Raw genomic sequence first — 12,138 nt, 5'->3', positions numbered from 1 at the left:
GCCCCAGTGCCTCTAGCCCCCCCCTCTCCTCCCAAGCACCGGGCGACATGGCCTCAGCACCCAGGGACCCCCAGCCTCAGCAGGCTTCCCTGAAGAGGAGCAGGCCTGTCTGGGCTGGGGCAGGGCAAGCAGGAGGTGGCTCACTCAGGGAGGTGGGTGGGCGGGGCCATGCTGGGCTGTTTGGAAAGGCAAAGCCACCACAGCCGCCCATGGGTATTGCCACCCTTACTTCTGCGCTGCTGCCTGCAGAGCTGGGCCCTCAGTCAGCAGCTGCTACTCTCCGGCCGCCCAGCTCTGAAGGCAGCAGTGCAGAAGTAAGGGTGGCCTAGTATAGTATTGCCACCCTTACTTCTGTGCCGCTGCTGCTGGCGGGGCACTGCCTTTAGAGACTGGCACCTGGCCAACAGCCACTGGTCTCCAGCTGCCTAGATCTGAAGGCAGTGCAGAAGGGTGGCAATACCTGACCCCCTAAAATAACCTTGCGACCCCCCTGCAACTCCCTTTTGGGTCAGGACCCCCAATTTGACAAACGGCTGATCTCCCCTGTGAAATCTGTATAGTATAGGATAAAAGCACACAAAAGACCAGATTTCATGGGGGGAGACCAGATTTCACAGTCCATGATGCATTTTTCATTGCCGTGCATTTGGTAGGGCCCTACTCATTATAGAACACACTACTTGCTTCGGGTGTCTGCCCTGTTTTCTGACAGTCATCCCGGAGACTGGCACTCACAAACAGAATGACAGAGAGGTATTCAGATCTCTGGGCCTGTTTCAGTTTCAAATATATTTTTTTTTGAAGGAAGGCATGCAGAGTATTCAGGTTACACTATTATACAAATATCTGGACACCATTTACAAAAACATCCCAATACAAGTGGAACATAATTTGTCTAATACAAAAATGTTGTAACATCTCTTAACCACCTTTCTGGGCACTCTCAGATTGCTCTAATACAGTGTCTCTCAGCGTGTTTTCAGATGGGCAACCCCTTATTCAATATTAAAAATGTTCATGACGTCCTTGCATGTATTATAAAAGTAAGAGTAAGAAGTGTATCAATACTAACAATAAGCCTATATAATTTATGTGTGTGTGTGTGTGTGTGTGTGTGTGTGTGTGTGTGTGTGTGTGTGTGTGTGTGTTGAGAGGTTGATGGAATACTAGAACTTGAAGAGTAAGGATGTGCAGGGAGTGGGGAAGCAAGATTTTCTTTGCAATCAATTATCAACACCCCCAACCCCTCGAGGGTCATGACCAAACAGTTGAGAGACACAACTCTAATAAATTCTTATCCCCCCATTTGTTCAGACAAGAGCAACTGTGCTTTATTTAGTGCAATCATCTCTTCTTAATGAATTCATAGCTATCAGAAGTATTGTTCTTCTGGGCAATGACTGCACCAGCTTACACCACTTAATACCACGAGGCCCCTGTCTTGATGGAGGCTCTGGGTTCTTCAGTAATGTAAGCAGGGGTTAAAGTAACTTAAAGGACTTACCAGTACGCAAGGCGGCCGCAGTCCTGGGCAAGGTGGGGGGTGGCTCTGGGCCCCCGGAATGGGCGTGGCCTCAGTTGGGGCCAGACTCCCCCGCCAGCCCTTCAGCGCTGCCTGGCCCGTGCTGCCAGGGGCTCTGGCAGCGATTTAAAGGGCCCAGGGCTCTGGCCGCAGCCGGGAGCCGCAGGCCCTTTTAAACCACCAGGCCCCAGGGCAGCTGCCCCTTTTGCACCACGACCCCACCCCCGTCAGCGACCCTGCTGGTATGGTGCTTAAAGCGCTAACGTCAGCTGTGTACCAGCCCGTACCGGCAGCCACTTTCTTACCAGTACGCCATATCGGCCCGTACCGGCTTACTTTCACCTCTGAATGTAAGTATTAGAAAAGAATAGTAACTTGTGGGGGATATTTTTCCCCACTTCCTGTGAACTCAGTGCTGGTAAAAAGTGTCAAACTGGCAGCCTGGAGATCCCAAGCCCTCTGTTTATCCACACAAAAGATCCAGTGTCTGCAGTGACAGTGCAAACTTCCCCACACTGTTCCTATATCATGCCTTGAGCATGCTTTGAAGGGTAAGAAAATAATTTAATCTCCTGGACCTAGCCTCTCCGCTGAGATTGCCTGTTGTGGTGATAAATTTTGTGATATACACACCTGTCCACTGCAACCAGATTGAAATGTATTTTACATTGGGCAATAAATCACCCCTAAATAGTAACAATTTACTGTCCTGGGCTGGATTTGATCCAGTTTGCTAGTGGTAACAGGTCCATTCTACAGCCCACTTAAAAATCTCCTTAAACCCAGTGGTTCCCAGCCTTCTCCTGGAGGAGCCCCCATTGTGCTGGAATGATTGGCAGATGTGCCTCCCTCCGCTGTGCTTCCTCACACTATGCCCTGGCACCATTCCTGCAATCTCATTTTCTGTCTCCTGGCCTTTAGTCCTTTCTTTTTCCTTTGCATCTTTTACATTTGTGTGTGTTGTGTGCATGTGCATTCTAATTACTCTTCTTCTGCTTGGTTGCTTTGTCTCTCCCTCCTGGATCCCCATTCACTAGAAGGCAACATGCTATCTGGGTTGGAGGCTGCATGGGGCCAGACTCTATGTGCTCCCTTAGGCCAGTGAGAGACTAGTTCTCTACATGCAAACTGTTCCTGTGGCTGGTTGCTTTAGGGGTCATTGTGGAAGTAGGGAAGGAAGCTGAGTGACTTTCAAGGAGCCAACTGCTGCTTCAACTATCATCACGTGAGCACATTTGCAATGAGAGTTGGAGCTGATTTGGGGTTATTCAGCTTTCTCCACCTCCTTTGCTCTTCTCTTATGTCCTGAGTCCCATGACTAAGCCTTCCTCTCTTCCCCAAAGCGGCCTGTCCTCCAATGCTCGGAAGCACTACCCTAAGCCACCCACCTATCAGAAATCATTAAGACAAGAGAGCATTTTCTGTTCAGCTTAAACTATTGATAAAAGAAACATCTTTAAAACCAAACCTCATTTGGTTCATGATTGTATTTACATTAACTATTATTAGCATTATTCCTTTCAAAGCACTCTCCTATTTCAGATAATACTCCTGACCCTAGCATAAGTGCGTCAAATCTCTTACATTTAGACAATGCTGTTATATAGGACGTTGCTTTCCAATCCAACCAGAAGCAGGAATTTTTAGAAATATTGAAAAAAAAAATACTGTTAGTGTGAGATTTCCAACCAAATTTTGCAGACCGAAGAGGTGTGAATAAGTTTTGGAAAAGCATCTTTACTTTGGGGGATTCATCAGAGCTCCGCACTTCTTGCTATTCACCCAACATAAAACTATACATAGCAAAATTGAATCTTAAAATCTAGCTAAGCAAGAATTTTCATTTTTAGCCAAACTAAAAAGTTGCAAAACCAACTCGCATAACAGTCTAGTACTTGTCTTTTCAACAGCAAGTTCATTTTTCTGTGGTCATGCATCTCATATTCATCATGCCCAATCTATAAGAATATCGCTGGTAGAACTGCTAATAACATTAAGAGGAGAATGTACTTTAAGTGCACTCTCTGTACATAAGCTCAATTTTTCCTTTCCCAACATTAACTTTTTATTCATTGCTTTAAAATGGTGGATTTGGGCCTTAGGCCTCAATCCATCAAAACACTTAAATGCATAATTAACTCTGAACATATGAATATCCACATTGAAGTCAATAGCCAACTCATACACTTAAGCATGTGCTTAATCCAATGAAGCCTTGAGCCCTTAGACTGCACTTGCATTACAAAGCCTTTCATTTTATGTTATTTTGTCACCTGGAAATCGGCTCTGAAATGAGACTCAGAATATGACTCTCTTTGCATCTGCTGAGGAGTTACTATTGAAGGATTTTATCACTGTGAAATGATAAGCAGAATTACTTATAAACTCAGAGGAAGACTGAACTGCTTTGCAAGGTTATGAAATGGTTTAACTCTTTCTGATAAGAACTAGTTATTTCCTTCTTCCAGGTACCAGCCTATAGCATATTTGCAGTACGTCACTCTTCTATTTTCCCTTGTTAACATCTCCTGCTGTATAGCCACCCTCACCTTTGGCTGATGTTCATTCATATAAAACAGTAAAAAAAAGTATTTGATATTCACATAATTCTCAGATAAGATGTCACAGTGACGTTGGTCTAGTTGCTTATGAAATGGCTAATTTAGACCATTCCGTAGCCTTTAGGGGCTTGTCAGAAATGTTTACTCACAGTCCAAATAACCTCTGTAATTATGAGATATGATTAAAGCAGAAATAATTTCACACACAAAACTGTGCTGAGGGCCATCTTGCTGGCACAAGACAACTTCAACTTAACTGCTACATTTTTTTAAATACTCATTTTTAAACTTGTTCATCAGAAGTAGGAGTTCCCCCCCCACACACACACACACGCTGCTTTCAATAGACACAAGAGTAGAATTCAGAGTTTTAAAAAGTTGAGATTCCTAAAGAAAGCCATAGCAGATCTTACATATTTTGTATTTAAATTATGAGTTTGTTTCCTGATTATTTTGGGCTCATGTAAAAGAAATGGTTTTGTCACTTATGTAAACAATATGAAGTTGCTTTTTCAACACTCAGCATTCAAATATAGCGGTCTGCCGGTGGAATCTCCATAGCGTCTCTTAGCTGGCTGTGTGGCAGAGAAGCTGTTCTAGAGACGACACATATTTAAATCTTGGAAGAAATTCAAGGCCCCTTTTGAGTAGGGTTACCATACGTCCTCTTTTTCCCGGACATGTCCGGCTTTTCGACACTCAAACCCCCCGTCCGGGGGGAATTGCCAAAAAGCCGAACATGTCCGGGAAAATGGCGGCTCTGCTCCTCCCCTGACTCTTCGGCTCTGTTTAAGAGCCGAGCTGCCCGAGCGTTACCAGCTTCGGGCAGCCCCCATGCCTCCGGACCCTGCGCCCCCAGCCGGGCACTTCCCCTCCCGGGCTCCAGCGGCGCAGGGTCTGGAGGCATGGGGGCTGCCCAAAGCCGGTAGCGCTCGGGCAGCTCGGCTCTTAAACAGAGCCGAAGAGTCAGGGGAGGAGCAGACCCTCCGGCCGCGGCGGCTCTGCTCCTCCCCGACTCTGTTTAAGAGCCGGGCTGCCCGAGTGCTACCGGCTTCGGGCAGCCCCCATGCCTCTGGACCCTGCGCCCCCGGAGCCCGGGAGGGGAAGTGCCCGGCTGGGGGCGCAGGGTCCGGAGACAAGGGGGCTGCCAAAAGCCCAAGCGCTACAGGCTTCACGGTTTGCCGGGCAGCCTCCAGACCCTGCACCTCCGGCCGGCGCTTCCCCTCCCGGGTTCCAGCTGCGCTGGGGAAGCGCCGGCCGGGGGCGCAGGGTCTGGGGGCTACCCGGCAAACCATGAAGCTGGTAGCGCTCGGGCAGCCCTTTCCTCGTGGCTGGGAGTGGGAGGGAGGAGGGGGCGGAGAAGGGGCAGAGAAGGGGCAGAGTTGGGGCAGGGCTGGGGGGTGGGGAAATGGGCGGGGCCAGGGCCCGTGGAGGGTCCTCTTTTTTTATTTGCTGGATATGGTAACCCTACTTTTGAGCCTTCAGTCCTGCCAAAGCTTTAACAGCACCATAGCTTTAACAGTACTGATTGATTCTATTCCTTTACCACACTGAAATCAGATACAGAGAAATCTTGCCAGAGCACATGCAGGTGGGCTGTCTCCAGCTGATCTACCTGTAGCTAGATGAAGCATCCTGGGAGAGCTGTAAAGTCTTAAGCATAACATCCTCCTAAACACTATAACTTTAAGATACCATCCCTCCCTAACCAGCAGGGAGTGTCCCACGCAAAAGACTGCAAATCCATAATCCAAAAATAATAGATTTAGCGGTTTCCTATTGATTTTACCATATCCTTTCAAACATGAGATTTCATTTAAAAACTTTGAAGTCTCTACCCTTTGCAATGATGTATTATCACACACTGTATGTCTCATGTTCTCACTGTAACACAAAATTTTAACTCCAGCCTCAGACTTCCCCACATCATAATCTCCACCATTGCATGGATTTCTAAGAGATCTTGATAAGGTTGGAGTTAAAAATTTGTTTTATAGTGCTATCACAAAGAATGTAGGATGTGTAAATGTTGGAGTTGTTTAGGACTTCTAGACAAAGGATCAGAGTTTGTCAGTGAAAGTAATGTGTGCAAATTAACATATATTCTAGGACGACACATTCAATGGACAGTTTCTTGCTTTTAAGGGTTTGTGTGGGTTGGTTTGCCCCTTAAGCAACTGGTTTTAATTACTTTTTTCCTTTGGGGGAATTGTATGTAAAAGTGAAATTGATTAGTCTGGTTTCATTGTTCAAGCTGAGTGAAATGCCAAAAGCAAACAACCATAGAAAGCAAAAAGGTTAAATTAAGACTGACTTACTAATAACTACTTTTACATCACAGCAAAATATGTAATTAGTAAGCCAAAGTATGTAATTATCTTCCTTTGACAATCTAAGTCAGAAGTTATTGATCAATAAAGTAAATATTTCAAAGAACTGTTCTTTAATTTTCTTTTGCCTGCCTCTCACTCTACTTTCTTGGAAGAGGTAAGATTTTAAGTAACAGCAGCATTTTGGGCAGCTGGCCTAGATGAGATTATTGTGCAAAGCTGAAACATCTGTTCACACCTATATATTTTCAGCTGACTGACAATGCACATGAAAATATTCCTCTGACCTGAGACTCAGTGTTAAAAGTAGTGCTTAGTGAACCAGGAAAACTAGGACCTTGGGCCCAGTATTGCTTCCAATTTTACTATGGACTTTAATGAGACCCTGACTGGGCCCTAAAATGATATAGGTCGTATATTCAGAACTCCTTTATAGCACAGTAGCCCAATTTAAAAATATGTGTATGCTTTACACCTGAGGCATATTGCAAGATGCTTCAGAATACATGCAATGGTCTATTTTGTCTAGTTTAATTTGAAGTGTGCGCTGCAGGACGTTGTTCCACCTGTGCTCATACTGTCCATGATCATCCCATATATCACTCCATTTCTTTGCCCTTTTTTTTCTTTTTGGTATTAAGTTCTGAAAAATAAAATATGAGAATGAACATTTGGACATCAAGCATGGATGGGCATATTTCCACAAGGCATGGCCTCGCACACTTGCTAGCCCTTTTTACACTGGTACTTCCTAAAATTCAGAAACAAAATGGTGGTTACAACAACAATTTAAAATAGGGCTTTGTTTAAAACATTTATGGCCACCTGGCATGCATGACCTCGCTCTCTCCACAGCCCCTGGATTTTAAGGCTATTCCCAGTTGTGTATTGTAAATTATTCATCTTCGAATCTGATCATGTTTCTTCTTGAGGGACTGCCCAGCTTTCACCCCTTCAGTCTTATCTTGCTTTGTCTTCTGTCCTACCTCCCCCCATGCAGAGCCTTGGGCCTTAGGCTTCACTCACTTCTTCCATATAGGTGGATAGTCTCATACAGGGAGAGGAGCAAGCAAAGAACACTCCACATCTCCTGTCCAGTGGGAAGTTTCCATTCCTCTCGACTGGGTCTACACGTGGGTCCAAGCCAGAGAAGGGCTTAATGCTGCATGCTGGGATGCATTTGCCAGGATAGGTCAGACTTACTATACAAAAGTCTCTTGGGTTTTCCTACAAGCCTTCTTAAAGATTGATTTTCATCATTTATGAAGGATTATTTTCAGATGTTCAGAAATGTTCCCTGTAGTGTGTGTGCACGTGTGTGTACTTCTCAGGGGCATTATCCACAGACTTTCAGATTTATTACACATTCATCTACCCTGTAGATAGTCATCTAAACTTTTGGACACAAACCACCTGGGATTTATTACACATTCATCTACCCTGTAGATAGTCATCTAAACTTTTGGACACAAACCACCTGGGAATTTTAAGGATATATGTATCCCAATCTTAAAGTTCATACACGAAATATTTGAAAATCTATTCAAAACAGAACGCCAGTATAGCTCCAATATTTAGTGTTCATAGACACTGTACTCATTTATCCTTTGCTGCTTTCTCTAGTCATTTTCTTTCATCTTGAACAAGGTCTCTAGATTTTTCATACTTAAAACTACTGATTAAACAGCTTGCATGAACTTTTAACAAGTCCCAAAACTACTAAGAAAAAAATAATTTTTAGAGCAAGTGCACCTTCACCTCGCTGTATTTATTTATTTTGGTGTAGAAACTAAACCACATTTGGCAAAGATAAGCAATCACATAAAAGGAGGGAGCAGAATTTAAACAGTTTCATTTTTAATTATTTAAAATTGCAGAGATGCTATAGTGATGGGAAAATTATAAATACCTACAATAAATTAGATCAGATTGATACATTTCAGAATAACCTTTACATGATACAAGGGGGCTGTAGCAACATGAGATAATTACACAAGATTCAAATCTCACATCTTCCTCTAACATCATTAACCACCCGCATTCAAATATCAATCAACTAAAACCCTCATTTATCCGAAGGTGAACACAACTTCTGAGGTCTTGTTCAATCACTTGGGATTTGCCCAGGTTCTAGTCATTGATGGCCAACTCTTGGCATAACAGCACCAGTGCAAAAACCTTAGTGTAGACAGGCAAACCCTATGCAAACTGTGATTTGCACCACAGCAGCTGTTTCAAGCAGGGGTAAACTACACTGAGTGGCACTATAGCAGATTTGGTTGTCTAAACTAGGGATGCAGCTACACCAGTGGCTGGTCAAAGATCGCTGAGATCCTCATGGTAGATAAGGCCTGAAATTGTGCTGTAGCGTATAAAGTTTTCCACATGGAAAATTTAATACACTGGAGTCCTTAAGCGCATACATCTGCAGAGTTTAGAAGCTTTGCAGGAGAAAGCCTGTTTTCCTGTGAAATGTAGAAAAACCTGCAGACTCCTGGCCCCATTAATCCAAATCCAGAATCAGCTGAATGGATTTCAGGTGCCCCGTTCTATTAGGCTAATCAAGAATGTGCTATTATTGCACTTTACACTCATCCTGATTTGGAAGGGTTAAAGCAATTTCTAAAACCGCTAGCAAAGTTATTCCAACTGACAACAAGCCAACAGCAACTTGAGCTTCCATAAGATCACACAGGAGGAAATTATTTGGGTCAATGGATCTTAAATTGCAAGGATCATTTTAAAATATTTGAATGAAAAGTAGAAGAATACCATTTATACAATTATTTTGGAAAAAAAAAAATCACACCTTTAACCCATCATATTTTCCAGTGCCCGTAATTTTCTTTACAGGTTGCTAAATAGCAACCTGTAATCAGTCATCAACCAAATATTCAAATATTCTCTGCTGATTTACATACTGTTGAAATCAGTGTGGTTGGATGGGGAGCAAAGTCATGGCTGAATTTGGCCCAGCGCAATTACCATAATAAAAGCAAATTTCATATTTTTAGTTTGTGTTTTAAGTAGCAGTGGGTGAACCTCAAGCTAAACAGCTACATGTTTTAATAGTTTACAGAAATTTTTCAAACATAAACAAACTAGTTTGGGCTCCAGATATCCCAAGAATAGGCTTTGTCATTAAACTTTCAGTGCTTCTTGGTTTGGGCTTGGTTGTAGACATGGTGAGAATAGCCTTGCATTGTATTTCTCTATTTCCTCTTTCTCTCTTAGCATTAAAATTGGGAAGGGCAGAAGCACATGAACATTTAACAAGAAACAGAGGGTCCTGTGGCACCCTTTAAAAAGAAAAAGTTAGACAGAAAAATCTGTTAGTCAAATATGGCTTGGTTTGGCTCACAAAAGTTTTGGGCAAAGCTTGAGACCAGTTCTTACTGAAGGGTATTTGAACCAGTTTGCCATCTCTTGTTAGAGTTCAGCAACCTTTGGGTAACAAAGACAATTCAAAGCTTGTGTGAGTTTTCCACATGGCAACCAAATGCACTGCCAACAAGCCACATGGATATGCCACTTGAACGTTAGACTGTAAACCATAAGTACATTTGTTCATATGGACCAGCAGGATTCACAGCAAAATGACTTGTGATTTAGTTGTACAGCCATGCGCTCTGTGTGTGTGTGTGCGCGCGCGCGCTGTTTATATACTTTACAAGTCAAAAAGCAAATGCCTGGCTTTGTATAAAAGATTGTAAATGGAGAAAAGTTAAGGAGAAACTATGCAGGGAATAAATACTCTGAGTATGCTTCAATGTGTTTACAAGGTGTAGAAGTCCTCACGATAGCAAGAGATATATGAATTCATATTAGTGACTCCTTAAAAAAAAAAAAAAAGCATTCTCTCCCACTCTTCTGCATATATGTACCACAGTGTAATATAAATATATAAATATAAATGAATTCATTTCTCCCCCCCCTTTCTCTGAATAGAAGACAAGCACAGATGCACCAAGAATTATACCTGGACCAGCACTCCCAACAGAAAAAGCAGACATTTGATCTCTGTATGTAAAAGCACACACAAATCCAATATAATAAAATAAATTAAAAATAAATTAAATTGCAAACAGGGGTCTGATCTTGCAAACATTTAAGCATGTGATTAACATTAAGCATGTGAGTAGCACCGTTGAAGTTATTGGCACTTCATTATGCATAAAATATATAAATAAATGAAGTCAATGGAACTATCCATGTCTTTAAAGTTAGCATGTCTGTAAAGGTTCGCAGGATAGAGGCCTTTACTGATAATATTACTATTTTGTACTAAGATCCATGTTTCTCCTTTACTTATCAATTTGATTCCTTTGTGTGTATAGTTTTTTTTAAATTATTATTCAAAAGTAAAAATGTTCAAGCTTTTGTTTTATTTTAAACTTCCAAATCAAGGTGAAAATGGTGAACTTTTTTCCTGCCCCTAATAAACCCCGGATTCTCTTTTCTCTCTTTCAAACTCCTGTTTGCCCTAGCTAAAATACACACACACACACACACACACACACACACACACTTACTTTTCACTGGATGGCTTTTCTGCTTTTGATCCAGGGTAAAATTTTCAGACGTAATTAAGCAATTTAGGAGCCTAAATCTCATTGAAAGTCAGTAGGCTTCTAAGTCAATTGGACATTTTTGAAAATTTTACCCTAAATCTTTTTAAACATCTATCCATAAAGTTTGCATGTTGTAATTTGCAAAATGATCATCATTTCTCATGCAAGCCAAAAGTAGAAATCACTTCCGTTAAATATTTAAAACTGTGTTTAACTGTGGTCCTTTTTTATGCTCTACATAACACTAGAGTAATGTTTCATAATTTACTATCAACTCTTGTTCAGCATAACATACTTTATAGTCTATATAGAGTCAATGCTGTAACGTTATTTTATGTGCTAACTTTTGTATCTTCTCATGTGTGCTCAGCTATTTTTTCTGCGACCTTAACTCCTATTTTTATTAACAGATTTTTCTTCACATCTTTCCTTTTAATAAACGTAACCCTAAAATTTCTTTAACTAGAACAAAATACGAATCTTTCTTGGACATTTCCATCAGATTTTACCTTTGCAGATTCCCCAGAGAGTCACTAACAGTGGTCTTCACGTCTTCCTTCCCTGGTTTCAAAAATCTGTCTTTCAGTGAACTAAACCCTTCAAAAGGCATCTTGTCTGTCTTCTAAATAAATCCTTTCGGTTAACAGTTATTCACTGCTGCAGTCATATTTGCTGTTTTCAGACTTGGGGGTTCCTGTTAGTCACCTTGATGATCTCTGGGACAACAACCAGTTGCTCTAGAAAGTAGCCCAGAAGGGAAAATTCAATGCAGATCCTCCAGAACAAGAAAGTCAGGCAGGCAGAGCTCCAGTATGAAATCTAAGAAGTAAGGGCTCAGCAGCACAATTGCTGCAGCTCCCCTGTGTATGTGCTATAGGGGCTGGCACCTGGCAAGAAGGCGGCTAGTCCAAAGGGCTGCAGCTGGAGGAGCTGGAGATGCTGAGGTTCGTATTCCTGGACCTGGTGCTGTTGCCTGCACCTCACGCTGACTTGCTCAGTCTCATTCTCCCTCCCTCCTCTCGCTGCCTCTCTCATGCTGAGATCCTATGCAAGGTGATGCTATAGTAACGGACACAAAACCTGTCCTCAAGCCACTCAAGTTTATTAATAGGATCTCATCCAAAGCAAAGGGAAGAAGCAAAGTTTATTAAATA

The 12,138-nt window shown here is 42.4% G+C and overlaps 1 protein-coding gene across 1 annotated transcript in view; it reads right to left on the bottom strand.

Moving 5' to 3' along the window:
• Positions 1-11,710, bottom strand: part of SLC17A8 (solute carrier family 17 member 8) — a 48,411-nt gene extending 36,701 nt beyond the window's left edge. The window contains exon 1 of the mRNA XM_024099645.3: positions 11,494-11,710. Within this exon, the coding sequence (XP_023955413.2) occupies positions 11,494-11,594 (101 nt within the window). The 5' untranslated portion in view covers positions 11,595-11,710. The remainder of the gene's footprint in view (positions 1-11,493) is intronic.
• Positions 11,711-12,138: the final 428 nt, after the last annotated feature.

The sequence above is a fragment of the Chrysemys picta genome, chromosome 1, assembly GCF_011386835.1.
Source record: "Chrysemys picta bellii isolate R12L10 chromosome 1, ASM1138683v2, whole genome shotgun sequence".
Classification (NCBI taxonomy): domain Eukaryota; kingdom Metazoa; phylum Chordata; order Testudines; family Emydidae; genus Chrysemys; species Chrysemys picta.
The sequence above is the reverse complement of the archived record's forward strand: the minus strand, read 5'-3'. Positions and strand labels throughout refer to the sequence as shown.